At 37.1% G+C, this 19,007-nt stretch overlaps 1 protein-coding gene across 2 annotated transcripts in view; it reads left to right on the forward strand.

Moving 5' to 3' along the window:
- PTCHD4 (patched domain containing 4) overlaps positions 1-16,708 on the forward strand; it is a gene marked incomplete at both ends in the record, with an annotated part of 83,661 nt that extends 66,953 nt beyond the window's left edge. For both annotated transcript variants that reach the window (XM_082757889.1, XM_082757890.1), the window contains one exon: positions 15,075-16,708. In XM_082757889.1, coding sequence (XP_082614015.1) covers positions 15,075-16,708 — 1,634 coding nt within the window. The remainder of the gene's footprint in view (positions 1-15,074) is intronic.
- Between the last annotated feature and the right edge of the window lie 2,299 nt (positions 16,709-19,007).

A 19,007-nucleotide genomic window follows, 5' to 3' on the forward strand; every position in this document is an offset into this window, starting at 1 on the left:
AAATAATTCCCAGGTGCAAAGCAGGATTTAAATGTGACTATTCTATTTTGGAAGCTGAAGATGAATAATGCCATGAAGATGCTTAGACTGAATGAGTTGGCTTTGGTGACAGAGTTTTAACCCTAGAAATGTTTAATTAATTAGAATGGATGTAGAATATTCAATGACTGCTGTAAAGACATACGTACAATGAAAAAATTCATCAGAGAAGGTATTCCCTCTCCAGTCCTTCTTCCACTCTATTCCCCCTTGATATAATAGCAAAGTAAATGTTCAAACTAATCTCATGTTCAAAATTATTTGCACCTAAAATTATAGATATCAAAAAAATAATGTAGAAAAAATGGGCAGCTAAACCAGCAGGTTCATTGCTGTTGGTAGCCGCAGCAGAAAGGACCCCCCAGAAAAACAGAAATAGTTTTCATATATCACTTTAGGACTACATTGAGTGTTGCCAGCATGATACTTAAGTGAAAAGCTTAATTATACCCCACTGGGACAGACTGCTAAAGGTCAGGTTTCAGCTACATTAACGAGCAGCTAAAAGCTGCTAACTGGAAAAGGCTTTTTTAAGTCCTGCACAAGCCAGTGCTCTCATATTTTTAATGCCAACACCGGGTATATCAGATGTCTGTGGGAGCTTTGCCATGAAATGAAAGCTCATCTTGTGTTTTATTTACAGACATTTCACCAGGTTTTATGAGAAGCAGCTTGGAGATGAGGCCATGCACCACAAAACTGGGAAAGAGCTGGTGGGTTTAATTCCAGCTCTGTGCAGGACCTCTGGGCAGAGATTTGGGCGTGAAGTCAGACCCTAGCAGGGAAAGAGACTGTTGTCAGTGTCAGCCTTGCCTCTTGAAAAGGCTGAAGAGCACCATAGGAAGGCATTGAGAGCTTGTGCAAAAAGCATCATCATCTGCTATTTTCAAAATTGGGAAAGCAACATAGTTTAACGGATGCCTGTTGGTTTGTATGGTTTATTTTTTCTGTACTTTGCTTTACCAAGATATGAATCTCCCAAATACAGTATATGCATATTATTGATTGATACTAGGATTTAAGCATATAAATTGTAATACAAGTTCTGTGATACATGACAATTGCCAGGCCTGGTCAACTCTATGCACATGGATGGATCCTGGTGGTATTTTAAAACTAGATTTCTTTTTGTATCAATTATCCTGCTGTAAAATTAGGGTGACACCTCTAACAAATTCATAAGGTCATGATATTCATTAATGTATGTAGTGCATGTGGGAATTGATGCACCCACCACTATACCACTGTATCAATCTATAGCAAATGAATCAATTTGTAATCAGTGCTATGTTCAAATGGAGAGGGAAAATAAAGCTTGAGGCTGTGTAGTGAATGTGATAACTTACATCAGCTCAAAGACAGGTTTCTAAATGGCATTAAAATAAAACTAAAATTAGTAAAGCCAAAACTTAGGGGATATAAGACACCAGAATTGTGGGCAGGAAGTGTTGCACCGCTTTAATTTATTCTTCACATGCATAGGATATTAATGTGGGCAGCATTAAAATAAGAATACACATAGGGACAAAAGAGCATTTGGATTGGTTCAAGCTGAAGGGTCTATCTAGTTCAGCATCCTCTATCTCATAGTATCCAATAGCAAGTGCTTAAAAATGGGGGTATCAACAAGTCAAGCATAATTACTCCCTCAGGCTCCACTTGCTTCCTGGTTCACTGGCTTTCAGAGCCAGATCTGTTGTCTCTGACTTTAATGACCCTTTTAATGCAGTTTTCCTCTAGGAAAGTATGCAAGTCCTCTTAACCTCATGACCGGCCCATGTTACACAGTGTTACAGGTTTTAAAACAATTTTTATATGTGTTTAGCTGAGAGTCGTGGAGCAGCCAGAATAGCATCCATATGTTGCAGCTGTATTTTTTTCAATAGAGTTACATACAAGGAGCAGGATTTTAACCCAGTCATTTGGATGAGTCATTTCTTCACTCTGCTTCATTTTGCTTTTCATTCTTTGTCTAGCAATGTAGAGAGTGAGCTCTTAGGTCCGGGAATGGGATCTTGCCCACGCAAAGGTATACTGAGGACCATTATAACCATCCTGCACTCCATTTGAAAAAATACCTATATCACAGCATCCCATGGCACTGATGTTTGATTCCTGGTATTTAAGTAACCTACAGATCCTGGATCTACATCCTGTGATACCCAAGGTAAATTCATAAGGGCAAACTGGAAATATGGCAGAGGGTTTCTTCCCAAATACTGGCTCAGCAGAGCAGCCTTCCTCCACATTCTCGTGAAATGAAGAACCTGGGTTTGGCTGGTGGGGAACAGAAAGGGAGATTTAATTCCTCTCTTTTGAACTGCTGAGTCAGTCCTCTGTATTTCTTTCACACCCAGCAGACAGAAGGAAAAGGCTAGCAGTGCCTCCTGCTCTGCCTTCCCATCTCTTTTCTGAAGTAAATAAATGTCAGCAAATTCTGCCCTCAGAGCATTGTTAAAAATATCACCCTAGCAGCAGATGGGTTTGTTCACTTCGGTCTGGAGCTCTCTCTTCATTGTAGAAGAGGTGTGTTCTTACATCAGGATAAGGAGTTTAGATGGAAAACTTAAGTGGCTGAGTGAAGAGCAGGCATGCGATATGCTGCACCACAGTGTCACCAGCTGGAGCAATTTTCAGGCAGAAATTATCAGAGAAGGAATGTATTTGACCTGCACTACTTACTGAGATAAAAGTTAGCCCTGCTTTTCTCAGCTAGAACCTGGCCCTGGGATAGCAATTGAAAATGAGCTATTCCAGCCAAGATGCAGTACTTGCACTCTTTAGCACAACTATGAACCAAGATAGCCACAGGAACAGAGCTTCAGCCAGACTAAAATGATGGTGCCCCATTAGGCTGTGGGGATGTATGAGAAATATTCTCTATCAGACTCTCTGTATCCCTTTCAAAGGGAGATAAATTCACACAAAACTTTGTCCAGGACAGCTTCCAGCTGTTCAAGCAAATGGATGGTCCTATCCTGATTCTTTGAAGAATCCACAACTACTCTCCCATGTGAGTAATTAACAAGTAATTAAACTCATTGTGTCTATAATAATTCAAGTTTAGCACTTTTGTATGCAAGAAGCCACACTAGATCAGAGCACTTTCATTTCTGAAGAATCACTGGTACCTCATTCATCTGATTTTCTTTTGGTTGTTGTTAGTCAAAAATCTAGCTGATAAACAAAACTGCTCAGTGTCAAAAATCCATCCTATTCTTTTAGCATAAATTAGTGTATAATAAACTCATTAATAGCTTGATCTAAATGCATTCTCTTGTCTTCTGTATGTTACTTAAACCTATATCAACAAATGACAGTTTCCATATGTGCAGTCTTTGTTTACAATGTTTGTTAACAGGCTTCGATGAGAAAAAGATAGAAGCATTTTAATTCATTGCTAAGCACAGCAGAGAACTAAGTGGGATTCCAAGTTTATATACGATTTGTAAGCAGCATATATAAGCTCAAACGTAAATCTCAGTAAATGAGATTTGCAGTCTGCTGACTAATCACATCTGTTGAAATCTCAACTGAATGTTCAGCTCTGTTTCAATGCATGAGATGGGGGAGTTGCTATTAAATATTTCACTTTCAAAAAGAAGAAGAGGAGCTTCTAAGCAAGAAAAATTGTAAAATTTGACCTTATAACAAACTGTAGAAAGCAAAATCTTGAATACAAATTGGTGACAACATGGTTCATTTAGAAATGTGTTTAGGTCTGAACTAGCAGGTCTTTGGCTCATTTCCAGAGCTCAGCCCTGAGCTTCTACACAGTGCTGCTTGAGGTGAAGCTCTAGAAAGGCCTTTTCAATACGGAAGATCACAAATTGGATAAGATTTAAAATCCAAGATGCCAAATTCAGGTAAGAATTAATTACTCTTATTCAGATCAAGATCAAGGTCCTGTTATGCTGGTCTCTATATAAGCAGCCTTAACAGAGTTTGCTTTGGAGAGTCCAAAGTATGAGAAATAGAAACTGATAAAAGATTGAGGATGTGGAGAAGGGGTATGATATCTAAGTAAATGATCACTGTGTGCTTTCACTCAGATAGACATAAGCTGGCTGCTTATGTCTGGGATTCTTCATTTTGATGTAGATGGGAAAGGGTAGACTGATGGGGATGGCAAGGACTTTGGAGCTGATTAGTTGAAGGTAGCATGCAGAAGAAGACTAAAAGAACAAATGAAGCATCAGTTTTTGTCTGTGTTTCCAAAAGATTGGTACTGATGTACTTTACAGATTGGCATTCCTCGGGATCTTAGAAGGCAAATTAGCAAAAAGACTTGCTATGACTGGTACATCATTAGGTTATTTTCTTCTACAGAATATGCTGCTGCATAGACTTCCTTCTGCAATGGAAGGATTAAAGAAAGCAGGATGAAGACAGAAAATATGATTAATATCACATAATTTTAGCAGTCTAAAATCAGGTTCATAATCTAAATCTTTTAACCAAGAGACATTTTCATTTCAAAAGTCGCTGCTTATATGTAATCTTGGGCTAAAGCAGTCACCATCTCCTGTTATGGTCACTTCACAGATACCATCTACTGCAGCTCTGGCTTTGATGAAGAAGTTTGCAATAGTTTGTGGGAGCAGTTATAGACTGATACTGCTTTGTTCTGAAAGGCCAGTATATAGCAAACACCAGCCAGAATCAAGTGTTTCCTCTTTCCTTATTGCTTTTTAGCCTCAAACATTCATAGTGAATATAGCTGATATTTGTCGGTCTCCACTGAAATACCTATGAGGAAACAAACTCTTTTATGTTCTGGTCTCAGCAGCAATTCCCAGGATTTTTTTAAAGGCTTTTAGAAGTGCTCATCTGAAATGAAATAAATTCAGTCACATGGAGCACACATCAAGGCATCAGTCATAGTCTTAATGTTTAATTGAAATGACCCAAGATGCACAACAGGATTGCAGCTGTTTTTTTGAAGTGGTTCACAATGCAAAGGGGATGCACCACCACTGGGAGGTGGGAGGTACTAATGTGTGCAAGCCTGCAAAGTGGTCATTCACTAGCAGAAATACTTTAAGGAATTCAGAATATCCATTAGGCATCACTGACTTCATTTATGATATTACTAATAGTTTCAAATGCATTTGCTGTTTCTGTTGAAAGTGCTAAAATCTAGGAATACCAACACTCTTGTGTAGCACGGGAGATTTCCCTGAGGTCCTTGTTGCTGAAGATGCATGGCTCAGCTAGCTGAGATTTCACTGCACTTGCTTAAACACTCCTGTTATTGAACCCAGCTCTGTAAATTAGCCAATTTATTATGATAGGGATGTGTCATTTAAAATAACAATTCATCTCTGTGTACTTTTCAAGAGGAAAAGACACAGCAGGGTATGAAGTCCTCTGTCAGCATGTCTGCATGAATCTGGTTAGCTCAAATGGGAGAAAAAATGCATATGCCATGGCATCACAAGGAGAATATACATAGAAATGATTTAATTTTTCTGTTTAGATGTTTTTTTTTAATATCACAAAGTGCTATGTCCAGATGAAAATCTTATGTTTAGAGAAAACAAAATTTCTGCAGGAGACTCATCAGCAGATCTTGACTGGACTTTAATTGTTGTTGTAAGCTCAACGACATCCAGAAGATACTATAATAGCACTGATAACCAATTTGGCTCAAGAAATCTTTGGGAAATGCTAGTGAGTGGAGGACATTGCTTCCACAGCTATATCCTTAATCCACAAAATCTAAACCATTCCAGGTGTCTTAAAGGTAGGATGAGAACCTACTTCACTTCTCTCATTGAGATACTGGACTGAGACAGAAACATTAACCACTGAAACATTAACCACTGTGTGAGAGGTTTAGTACCTCACCTGTCTTAGGGGGTCAGACCCCCCCTAGTTACCCAAGTTGCCACTGAGGAAGCACACAAGCAAAAAGTAAATAGAGAATGTATAGCCAGCAATCCAACTGTGTTCAATTACAATTCAATTATTTTAGAGTATAAGAAGAGAAATAAAAAGAAAAACATGCTTTTATCCAACATATATTTTATATTACTTCCACAAAGTACACTACCTTTTTCTTATCCTTAATCAAGCTGCAAATTTCTTTACTCAGCCTCACGGCCAAGTTTTAAGTTCTTGCGCAGATGCATTGCCCTGGGATTTACTTTCATGGAAGAGGATCTAAATTAAGGTACACATTTCCTCATCTATCCTCATGGTGCCTGAGGTCTCACCAAGTTTCAGATCCTTCTTGCCTTCTGCACCAGGGACCCCATGGATTTATTTACTCTCCTTAAAGAAGTAGATTAATCATCCTTTATATTCTTTCTTCCCTTCTAATGGTCCTTGGCCATGGAAAGTACAAACAGTTCCTCTTCAGATGATCAAGCAAGTCTGCAAATTAGTGTCCCAGTATCTGGCTAAACTACATAAAAATAATCAAGCTGCACATCAGAGTGAGGGTCAGCTCATGTACTTAAATTTATATTGCAGGTAAATTTGAAATGTCATTGTCAAACTTTACACCTGAAAATTAATACAGTGGAAGATGTCTGATGGATAGCTGACATAGAAGAAAGAAGCCATGTTGGGATGGTGATGTGATCACAGCTTTTGACTTTGGTTTTGAGAAAGCTGGTATTTCACAGTATTAGCAATGAATATTTTCTCAACAGGCACCAGCTGAGTTCTTTCTTAAAAATATGATTTTTGTTAAAATTATATGTAGCCTTTTATGTGGATGCAAATAAAATTATATCAATTCCTTGCTCAACTGAGTACCTTAATTAACAATTATCACTCTGTGATCAGTTTGCTTAACTTCTTTATGCCTCAGATTTCAAAATGAAAGTAGGGGTACTAATATTAGTGATTAGGCAGAAGAACAAATTAATCCTACATACATTGCACTGTGCTGAAATTAGAAAAAAAAAAAAAAAAAAGTGATTATGTGAGCCTAAGCTATCTAAAAAGGCGACATATTTTGAAATAAATAGTCCTGGATAAATTCATAGCTTTATAAAGTTTAAAGCTAGAACAGAGCATTAATTCACAGACTCACCTTCCGAATACTGCAGGCTTAACAGTCTATTTCACCCAAATAGATGATGTGGTCTTAAAACATTTAATTACACAGAGATTAGGTCATGTCAATATACTACTAATGGCCATGGCCCCCACTATCATGAGGCATTGATTAGATAAAACAAGCCCAGTTGTTCCAGAAGATGAATTGGGCTCTCTTATGTTAAGGAAGGAAAAAGTCTCTATATACCCTGGTTGTCTACTCCCAGGGAGGAAAAAAAAAAAAAAAAAAAAAGAGGGATTCCACCCTTAAGAAGTTATAGGTTGTTTTTTCTAGACAAAATAATGGATAATGGAAAGCTCATTTTCGAAAATCAGCAATTAATTTTAGGTTAAAATGTATTTCCTCTCCACTTCAATGATTTCAAAGAAATCAGTCCTTGCTGTCTATATATACATGACAAGATTACGGGTGTGGCTGTTAATTAAAATTGAATGTAATGGTTGAGCATCTTATTGCAACAATGTTGAGTAAAGCTGTGCTATGGTACTCGCTTCTAAAGCTTTTTTTTTTTTTTTTTTTTTTTCCTCCTGTAGTTTAATGCTGTATGATATTTTTTGTGATTATATTATGGTTTATTCCCAGCAGGCAGCTAAACCCCACACAGCTGCTTGCTCACTCTCCCTGGGTGGAATGGGAGAGAGAATCAGTGTGAGAACTGATGGGCTGAGATAAAGGCAGTTCCCTAGGTAAAGCAAAAGCTATGTGCAAGCAAAAAAAAAATAAGGAATTCACTCACTACTTCCTATTGGCAGGCTCAGCCACTTTCCGAAGAACAGGGTTCACCACGTGGAACAGTTTCTTGGGAAGACAAACGCCATCACTATCACTCTGCTTCCCGCCCCCCCCCCCTCCTTCTTTACCCCAGCTTTTATTGCTGAGTATGATGATACATACTATGGAATATCCCTTTGGCCAGCCTGGGCCAGCTGTTCTGGCTGTGTATCTTCCACCTCCTGGTGCACCCCCAGCCTCCTTGCAGGCAGGGCAGCACGAGGAGCTGAAAGGTCCTTCGCTGTGTGCAAATACTGCTCTGCAACAACTAAATCATTGCTGTGTTATCCCCACTATGTTCATCAAAAATCCAAAGCAGAGCATCATACAAGCCTCCATGAAGAAAATTAACTATATCCTAGACAAAACCATGACAGATTAAAAGTCACATTACAGTGCCTATTACAGTTTCCATTTGAAATACAGCATAGGTAAAGTGGATATCACCTATAGAAGCAAACTCTTCCTTGTGCCTTGATTCAAAAGAGCACGCAGTCATGCTCATCCTCCTTTGTAGAAAGTTTACAAAAACTGGCAGAACGCTGCACCTCCTTTTAGCAGTTCTAGTGGCTTCATACTGGGGTCTTGGTAGATATTATGATGAATGATAAATTCAGATGAAATTCCTACCCCAAGAAGTTGACAGTTTGTGGCAGAAGCAAGATGAATGCTGAAAAGTCATGTGAAGAAAACACTGAAGAAAGGCTGGTTTTCATGCTAAGGTACTTTGAAGTATCTTAACCAAAGTTAGGCACTTCATTATCTTAAGTCAAAGCAGAAATGTAAGAGACCTCAGGATTCACCTCACGGTACTAACAAGGGATATACATAGCACCTGCATTGACATTTCTTAATCTTTTTTTTTTTTTTTTTAGAACACTTTGTCACTTTGTGACCTTCTTAAATAGCGTGTTCCAGTTTTTAATAAACATTAGAGAGAGGAAGATTTGTTTTTCTAATATGTAACCTAAATGTTTTTTTTTTTTCCCTTCCTTTTATTTATTTATTTTTTTTTTTTCTGCAAATGAAGCTGATGTTTCCTTGTCCTTCTCCTTGTGGAAATGAGAAATGATTGATAGCTGTCTTCTTTATAATAACTTTTTCATGCTGAATGTTATTGAGTGTCCAGCCATGTTCTAGTCTGTAAGGGAAAAAAAAAAAAAAAAAAAAAAAAAAAGGACAATTAATTCAGTATTTTTTTGTGCTTTCTGTATTCCACAAACAGGTTATCATTTATTGGTTTTATTCCCCAAGGTATTCACATCATTTTTTCCCTTTTTTTTTTTTTTTTTTTAATAAAAAATAAATATGATACCCCATTTCAAAAAAGTGCTCCAGCTTATGCCTCCATCATGCAAAAGTAAAAAATAATAGTAATAATATTGCCTTCAAAATCTTGTATGGTATTTCTGTTAATACCATCTAGGCTAAGCTTTTTACATGCTGTAAAGGGATATTATTGACTTACTCCCTATTCACTTTGAAGTTCTCCATAGCCTTTGAACAATCTTCCCTTTCACATCTTCTTTACTACTTATACCTTATTAAGTAATTCTTTCATTTGTTTTCCTCACAAAATGTATTGCTTTGTGTTTATCTACATAAAATTTCATCCACTGACATTCTGAAATTTCTGACCACTTCTCCCAGTTTAAATTCTAACCTTGTTCTGCAGAGGATTTGAATTCCTCCCCACTTTAGCCTCACATGAAAATTTTGCAAGTGTCCATACCAAAAAAGAACTAGGCCAAAATGTCCTTCTGAAATGTCCTTCTGAAAACTGATAGATCATTGGAAACAATTCTTTATGTGCATACTTTCAACCAGATGAATACATGTATATGTTTCCTGTGTCTTCCTCTGAACAGTATCCCCTTAATTTCCTTGTTCAGATACTAAGCACCATAATATTTTAAAACTTCCGAAATCCAAAAGAATGATTTTATAAGACTTACTAAGATAGATAGCAGGTTTCTTTTCCATTAGGACAGTTACTTTTCAAAGCAAGAAATGAGGTCCATTTGAAGTTACTTGTTTTTTATAAATCTATATTATTTTTTTCTAATCACTTTCCTATCATCTCACTGATGGCAAATTGGTTTGTAATATTTTTTTTATTTTTTTTTTTAATCTTTGAGATATGAATTAATCTGTTGAACATTAGCAATCAGCAGATCTTCTTCTTTCTCCTTTTTGAAGATATAGGTACTGTAGATATAGGTACTTTCCATTCTTCTTCGACCCTCCCATTAACATTCATTCTCTAATAGCTCAGAGATTGCTTTGGCTCAGCTTCTAATTGATTAATTTCTACGTATTCTTCCAGCTTAAATAAATTTAATAGAATCAAGTGTTCTTCAATGTTATTTCACTCTTGTGGTTTCTATCCCTATCCTCTTCAAACTGATGGTAAATATCTTGTCAAAATTAACCTTTTGTTTTGAAAATTGAGGCAGCAAAAGCTTTATACGCTTCTATTTTCTCTACAGCCTCCCCTATTTGCTCTCCTAACCTCACAAATAATGGATTTATACTATCTGTTGTCTTCTCTCTTCTTAAGTAGTCATAGACTGTTGCTTGTCTAGCAAATAAAAAATTGCTGTACTTCATTCATGTCATGTTAACACCAGAGAAACTTGACAGTTTTGACCCAAAGCCAAAGACCTTGCAAACCTTCCTAGAACCGCTCAGTGAACTTAACTCCATTGTCAATTTTATCAGTGACATTAGTGATGGAGCTGAAGGAATAGAATTTCACAGACTGTGGTGTCTGAATCATCAGAAATGTCAGGAAAATATTGGTTTCTGTCCAGTTCAGAAAAAAATGGATTTGTATCCATTGTGGGAAAGGGCAATAGACCTGCTTATTTAGGGAGAAGAACAGAGGCTGACTGGAAAACTTGGTATCAGAGTAATGATGTGGGAAAACCAATCAAGGAAAGATTTCTTCTATTGGCAGCAAGGGAATTACGGGAATTATTCTCCAATTCCTGTATCTGTGTGAAACAGATGAAGTTTAGTTTATCCATAAGTTTTAAATTCATGCAATGATAATCATAAGAAAATTAGTGTCAGTTTACACTTAAGACATTATTTGCTCTATTACAAAAACAAACAAGACCAAAATAAACAACAACAACAACAACAAAAACTCATGAATTTAATTAGAGTATTTAAATTTTGAGTATAACACAAGTTAGTGCATACATACTAGTATGCACACTTGGGTAGTCTTTTCGTACACATACGTTTCACAAACATAACACATAAGACCATAGAAGTGGGTACATATCACTGGGGAAAAAAAAAAAAAAAAAAAAAAAGAAGTAGGTATGTATTACTACAAAAACATTGTAAAGATGCTACTGTGAACATAATCTTGCAGGTGGGTAGAGAAGTGAGATCTTGGATAAAGCAGAGAAAAATCAATAGTACTGTAAATTTTTGATAGAGCTAGTAGAGCATTCCTTCACTTAAAGCTTCTTTGAAAAGTGCCAGTTCATCATAGCTCTAAGTGTTTTGGTGAAAGGACTTCTGATAAATTTACAAACTAAAGACATTAAAATGATCCATAGTATCTGTTTTTAGATTTTCAATTTTTAATTTTTATTTTTTAATTTGGCTTTACAATTGCTTTTAGCTCTGATTCCTTACGGAAGGCACCCTTAGTTATTGCCTCCATACATATAACAATACCCTGCAAATTATAAATCCATTTCAGAAGGCCCTTATTGTGGCCTATAGAAGTATAGAGATCTCATAAACTATTGTAATCATAGAAGCTTTGTAAAAACTGAATTTTAGGAAAAGGAAAATGTCCCAGATTAGTATCTCCTCAAGGAGTAGAAGGCAGAACTCAGATATTTTATATTGTATTTGGTACATCCAGATGGCAAATTAGAACAAGTATCTTGGACAGCCACCCAGGGAACACATGCATACCTGTGGACATGTGGTCAAGGAGAGGTGTCAGAAGGAGGAAGGATGCTGGGAATGTTAACATGGGTGACTCCAGGAAAAAGAACACATCCTTTGGACAGGAGGTTTGATGAGGTTTGATTAAAGCCATTGCTCATGGAACAACAATTTTACATTTTTCTTAGTTCAGCCATAAAATTATACTGGCTTGGAGTTTGAACCAAACAAAAGTATTTTTTTCATTCAGAAAGTAATAACGTTATGGAGCTTCTTGTAGCAGGAAGTTTTGATGGCCGAAAGTATGAGTGAATTTAAAATTTGATTTGATGGATGAATAAATGTCCCTCAATGTCTCCAAACATGACATTGCAAATACAGCCTCTAGTTTTGGCAGACCTTTTGGTTGAATGCCAGACTCTCAGAGCTGAAATGGAAAAAAATATTCTATATGTGCCTTATTTCCAGCATCTTTTTAAAAAAATAAAATAAATAAATCTGTCCCCATACTTCTTAACATCAATTATACAGAAGAAGAGCAACTTTTGGCTTGAGCCAGTGTGGCTACTGTCATGTTAGAGAACAGAAGAAAGACATCAGAGTCTCCTCTAGACCCTAAATGAGGGTTCAAAATGTAAGCTCTGTAGACCATGGTTTCCCTTAGTCTTAGATCAGACCTGGGCACATGGGAGAGTAGGAGTATGAGGGGGAACTCAGAGGTAGAAATAAGCGTCTCTCCTCAGTATGATCCTTCTGCCCCCAGTAGAAGAGACTTGATGGGTTAGGGAGGTAGGAGGAAAGATAGCAGCAGTAGGAGTAGAAATCCTGTGCTGCTATTCACCCCCTTGGTATTCCTCATAACAGAAGAATATAAAGAAAGAGAGAGAAAAGAGGTGTTCCTAAAACTGGAAGAGAAGGGGCAAGAAGGTGGTTCTGAAAGAGAGAGATAATATGGGATATGAACATATGGGATATGAACAAATTTTAAGACATAATGACATACATTACAGGGCCCTTCATCAGAAATGTCTGGATTTCAAAATCAGTCATTAGATGGAGTGAGCACAGACATGAGGAAAATCTACTCTTCCCAAAAGAGAATAACAGCTCCTATAGCATTATATTAAACCATGCCAGGCCATGGGAACTGGAAGTGATGACCATCCAGCCTGTTCCACACACTGCAGGGTACTTACACTCATACTTTAAGCACAATATAAAATCACAGCAAAGTCATTTGATTCTGCAGCTTTTCTCAGCCCAAAGAGATGATTCTTTCTGCTTGACAGTCCAAATGTGACAGTGTACAAGACAGCTGTGCTTTGGGAATTTGAACTGACTCACCCTAAACTTACCAGGGACTCCAAGGTCCCTCCTGAACCAAGTTACTGATTCATAAGATAGCAGTATTGCCACACAAGCTTTTTACTAACTGCAAGATTTCTGTACTACTGTATATTTATCTTTCACTGGGGATACTGATTTGCAGTAAAACAGGTAACGTTCAAAGAACTTGTCAGTTTATATTGTAATCTACCCTGTCTAGAATGGCTGTCAGGAGTCTGTTTTGGGCAACATAAGCAGCTGTATGAATCCAAACAATTTAAAGAAAAAAAGAAAAAAAAAAAAAAAAAAAGAAAAACTCAACAGACTTTTCGTTTACTATTACACACTTCATTATTTGCAAATTTCCTGGTCACATTTCTGGTTTAGTTACAAGAAAATTAGCTCCTGCTTTGTTGCATGCAGTTCCACTGCAGAGAGCAGAGAAAGAAATACCTGCAATCTCCTTCTACTTCTTTCTCTGCTCAATAAGGTGTTTAATTATCTTGTTCAGAATTTTACCAGGGTTTGATCCAAAGTGCAGAGAACTTTCCTCTTTGTCATTAAAATGTGTTTTTAATGTTTGAACAGAAAACTTGTTTGATAGTCAAACCCTTTTAGCTGTGTTTTTTTTTTTTTGTTTTTTTTAGTTTTTTTTTTTTTTTAATCTTATGTTTTCCTCCCAAAGTTAAATTCTTTACTGGTAAATAGAATAATATAAATATAAATTATAATATACATATAATATGCATATGATATATATATAGTATACATTATATACATGTATAACAGAAGAATACATATCTAATGTATATATGATATACATATATTAGATATATAACAAATATATATAATCCACATATTATGTGAATATATATACGTATATAATGGATATATTTTACGGGTTAAACTTTTTCCAGTAAGCTTAGCTTCAACTTTTTTGTTCTGTCTCAAAGCTTAATTGCTGTAGATTTTCTGGACTGTGGCTGTGATGTGTAAAATGACAGGAAATCTGTCTTAAGCTTCCATTTCTAGTAGAAAAAAAATATATATATATGTCTAAAATAGTTCTCAGAATTATTTAATATAAAGTAAGAACCTCTGGAGCACTGTTTTCCTCTGTCTCTTTCTTGAATGTCTGCTTATGTGAACTAAAGGAATTCCTTCTCGCCAGGAAGAGCTGAGAGAGAAGAAGAGAGAGAAGGAGATAATCATGAAGAAAACACAAGTTTTCCAGACAATTAGTGTGAACCAAGGATCTATCCAATCCTGTACTCTCCATCATTATCACCAATGTGTCAGCTTTAGTATAGTGTGGAAATTTGCACACAATCACTGAGAAGTACCAGTTTTAGTTAGAAGGTATAGAACCAACATACAAATTCATCTGGTTGTTTGATGGCAGTATATTTTTTCCTTCATCAGGCATTAAGAACCAAGGTGTCTCTTGGTCAAACCAATTTATTTCTCCAATAATACCATTAATTTCTATTTTCTGGAAGAAAATGTTATTTTTATTAGTAAGCATTTCAAAATGAATCCCTTAAACCTTGAAAGATGTAGTAAGCTGCCACAAGGAATTTTGAGAACCCTGAACTTAAACTAAATTTAATGTTTTCCTTTTTCTTAAATAGACAGTTCATTTGGGAATTGTTCATTAAAATCAATGGGTGCCTTTCAAATGATATTTCACCATTTTATTGCAGGAATGATAAGCATTTAAAGTCTCAGAATATCAGGCTGTTCATCTAAATATCTGCATATTATTTCTGGTATTTAGCTTTACACAGACACATTACAATTTCTCATTTGTTTTAATGCTGACAAAATCATAACAAAACTTAAAAAATTAGCTGACTTTTTTTTTTTTTTTTTTTTTTTTTGACTGCTGGAGGAAGAAAAAGTCAACCTCCTTTATCTGTGCACATGTATATGCTTTGCTTTCTCATTTCAGGTCATGGAACCAAAGGAGTATTTGAACTTCTTTCAGGATGGCGCCGAACCAGAGAGAATCTGCCATTCAAGGACAGAGTAGCGGATGCCTACTCAGATGTTATGGTCTCCTATACAATGACAAGCTCCTTGTATTTTATAGCCTTCGGCATGGGTGCAAGCCCTTTCACCAACATTGAAGCTGTAAAAGTCTTTTGCCAGAACATGTGTGTCTCGATCCTGTTAAACTATTTCTATATCTTCTCCTTCTTCGGCTCCTGCCTGGTCTTTGCTGGCCAGTTGGAGCAGAATCGTTATCACAGCATCTTCTGCTGTAAAATCCCTTCAGCAGAATACCTGGACCGGAAACCTGTGTGGTTCCAGACCATGATGAACGATGGCCATCAACACACTTCTCATCATGAGACCAACCCGTACCAGCATCACTTTATCCAGCATTTCCTCCGAGAGCATTACAATGAGTGGATTACCAACATCTATGTCAAACCATTTGTGGTGATACTCTATCTCATCTATGCCTCTTTCTCCTTTATGGGGTGCTTACAGATTAATGATGGAGCCAATATTATCAACCTTCTTGCCAGTGAGTCTCCAAGTGTATCCTATGCCCTCATACAGCAAAAGTATTTCAGCAACTACAGCCCAGTGATAGGCTTCTATATTTATGAACCTCTGGAGTACTGGAATGGCACTGTGCAAGAAGACCTAAAAACACTGAGCCAGGGGTTTAACACAGTGTCCTGGATTGAACAGTATTACCAGTACCTTCGAGTGGGTAACATTAGTGCAACCAACAAAAGTGACTTTATCAGTATCCTCCAGAGCTCCTTTTTAAAAAAGCCAGAATTCCAACATTTCAAAAATGACATCATTTTCTCCAAAGCTGGAGACGAGAACAACATTATTGCTTCTCGTTTGTACCTGGTGGCCAGGACTAGTGAAAACACACAGAGGGAGGCAGTGGAATTGTTGGAGAAGCTGAGACCACTGTCTCTTATACAGAGCATCAAGTTCATTGTATTCAATCCTACTTTTGTTTTCATGGATCACTATGGTTTATCAGTAACTATGCCTGTCCTGATTTCTGGTTTTGGCATCCTGCTGGTGTTAATACTGACCTTTTTCCTGGTTATCCACCCTCTAGGAAATTTCTGGTTAATTCTCAGTGTCACCTCAATAGAACTGGGTGTCCTTGGCTTGATGACCTTATGGAATGTAGACATGGATTGCATTTCTATACTGTGCCTTATCTACACTTTGAATTTTGCCATAGATCACTGTGCACCCCTGCTTTATACATTTGTACTAGCGACTGAGCACACCCGAACTCAGTGTATAAAGAACTCCCTCCAAGAGCATGGGACAGCCATTTTGCAGAACATTTCTTCTTTTCTTATTGGGTTGGTCCCCCTTCTCTTTGTGCCTTCAAACTTGACCTTCACACTGTTCAAATGCTTGCTGCTTGCCGGCAGTTGCACACTTCTGCACTGTTTTGTTATTTTGCCTGTCTTTCTAACCTTTTTCCCACCTTCCAAAAAGCACCACAAGAAAAAGAAACGAGCCAAAAGAAAGGAACGAGAAGAGATCGAATGCATAGAAATTCAGGAGAATCCTGATCATGTGACAGCAGTCTGAAAGGCTCAGAAAAAAAATAATAATATTTCCTCTTTTTAAAAAAGTGTTGCACAGAGATGCAGGGAAAATAGAGCAAAGATCTCAGCTGCTTGTGCTGGCCAGGTCTGACAAGGCAAAGGAAGATCAAGAAGGGGTACTCATGACACATCAAGGTGCAAACTTTTTTTAACAAAAATAATGAAAGTAAAAATAACCACAAATATTTCCTTTGAATCCTCATTCTCCACCAGGGAAAAGTCTATTGGCCATTAAATGTTCCCGAATCTCAAACTGTAGCTATAATGGGAATTACCTGATCGGTCATAATTAAGACTGAAGCGGAGTTGAAAAGAAAAGTTACTACTAAGTAAACAGTAGTGAAAAAAGACAGAATACTTTGATAAAATTGTCCACAAGAAAACAAACAAAACATTGAAGTTGAGAAAAGGGAACAAAACCAAGAGAGATTTTAAAATGCCATGGCATTTTTTTCTTATTTTCTTGAGCAAGTTGTTTAAGATAAAACCTATGCACATGGGAAGTTGATGTTTAAATAATCAATCTAAGCCAAAGTACTTCCCAATTTCAGTATATCTACAACACCACAGTTCAAGTTAGTCTGAATTTAGATGGCAAAGCTGCACTGCCAAGGGAGAGAGTTATTGTTTATATAAGAGAAGAAATTACCATTCGCCATTTGAAAAGGTAATATTTAGTGTCTTTAAAACTGACATATGCCATTTATCCCAAGAAGCCACAGCTGGTTGCTATCACCATACCTACATTTTGGCATTTCTGAATTGTGAAATTCCCCTTGAACTAGCAGATCCCATGAAACTAACCCAGGCCATTACCACTGCAGCAGTATTTGCAGTTCCTGCAGTGTAACACTTCTGAATCCTAATTTATCAGTGTTGACATTAAATACTGAATATTAATCAAGCAGGCGCTTTAAATGTAATGATGGATTGCATATCACAGACATAATGTGATCGTGTTACAGCTGAGTCAGCTCTGGAGCACCCGCACAGTATTATTATTATTATGTATTTGGTCCAACAGTCGAAGGGATATGTTTGCTGGTCCCTGCAGTACGCTGCAGGAAGTGGGATTTTCCCCTTCCTTAAGCAAAACATCAGTCAAATACTTGCGACATTAAAAACAAACAAACAAAATAACAAGTTTGCATGGGGCTGAAGAAAGCCCTAGCTGTAAAAAGATCAGTCCCCTGTGGGAAGGGGAGGGGAGGGCAAAATGTCTTTATTATTATTATTCCTGAATATCTGAGTGTCGATTGTCTGCAACATAAAGCTTTGTTCTGGCAGTTGAAATTTCACAGAAGAGTGCAGAAAATCCACAGTTACTATGTGACGCTAGTAATTGTACTGTATAGAGCTATGAATGACTTTCTCTGCTATACAGCATAGTAACCCAAGAGAAGGGATGAAAACCGATTTAGCCATTTCAGTTTGCTCTTGGCCCAGTTCAGCGCTGGAGCTCGCCATGTCCGTCTCCCCTTTCAGTATTTTAAAAGGGCTTGCTTTCTACTCTCTGGAATATGGTATAGCATCACCTACATGAGCAATGTCTTCCGGAATATATAGTATCCATGAGGACACTATGTAAAGATATCACTATATGGAGTGTTTATATCTACTTTGTATTACTTGTGGGTACCTTTACAAGACATCTGGAAGCAAATGTTTATTTGTGGCTGGTTGACTGAGTCTCAGACGTGCAGTTTGATGACAAGGGTATGTATATATGTTTCACTAAAAAAATCTCTGCAAGAAGTTGATTCTTTGTTCTGTGACATCTCCCACCTCTTTCTACTGCTTCATGGGTAGGGAGAGCCAGACAAAATTCACCTGCAGCACAAAAAGCCATGTGAATGTCAGTTCTAATGTTCATTAACTGCTTCTGTTTTCAAGATATGCAGTTTTTCCTCTTCTCTGTCCTTTCTGTATTTTGCCATTACCATTTGCCAAAAAATGACCTCTGTGTTATAGGAGTGGTCAAAACTCTTGATTGTTCAAGGGACATTTTATGTGCAACAAGTTTTAGAGAAAGGTAAACTTTCTAGATAGGCAAAGCTTTCAAGGTTTGAATCCAGATCTAAACTTCAGGTGTATCTAGATCAAGGTTATTGTTTTGACCCAAGATATTAAAGGGTCAACTGCAAAACTGAGGTCTAAATAGTTTGGTAAGATTTAGGAGTGGGGATGTTTTAATGTTGGGTTATGGCTCATATGTGTCTCTAGTTGGGAAGTATTTACTGACTTTGATCTGCATCTCAAAGACATTGTGCAATAGCCACCTT

Source organism: Aythya marila (assembly GCF_965140915.1).
Source record: "Aythya marila genome assembly, chromosome: 3".
In the NCBI taxonomy this organism is placed as follows: Eukaryota; Metazoa; Chordata; class Aves; order Anseriformes; family Anatidae; genus Aythya; species Aythya marila.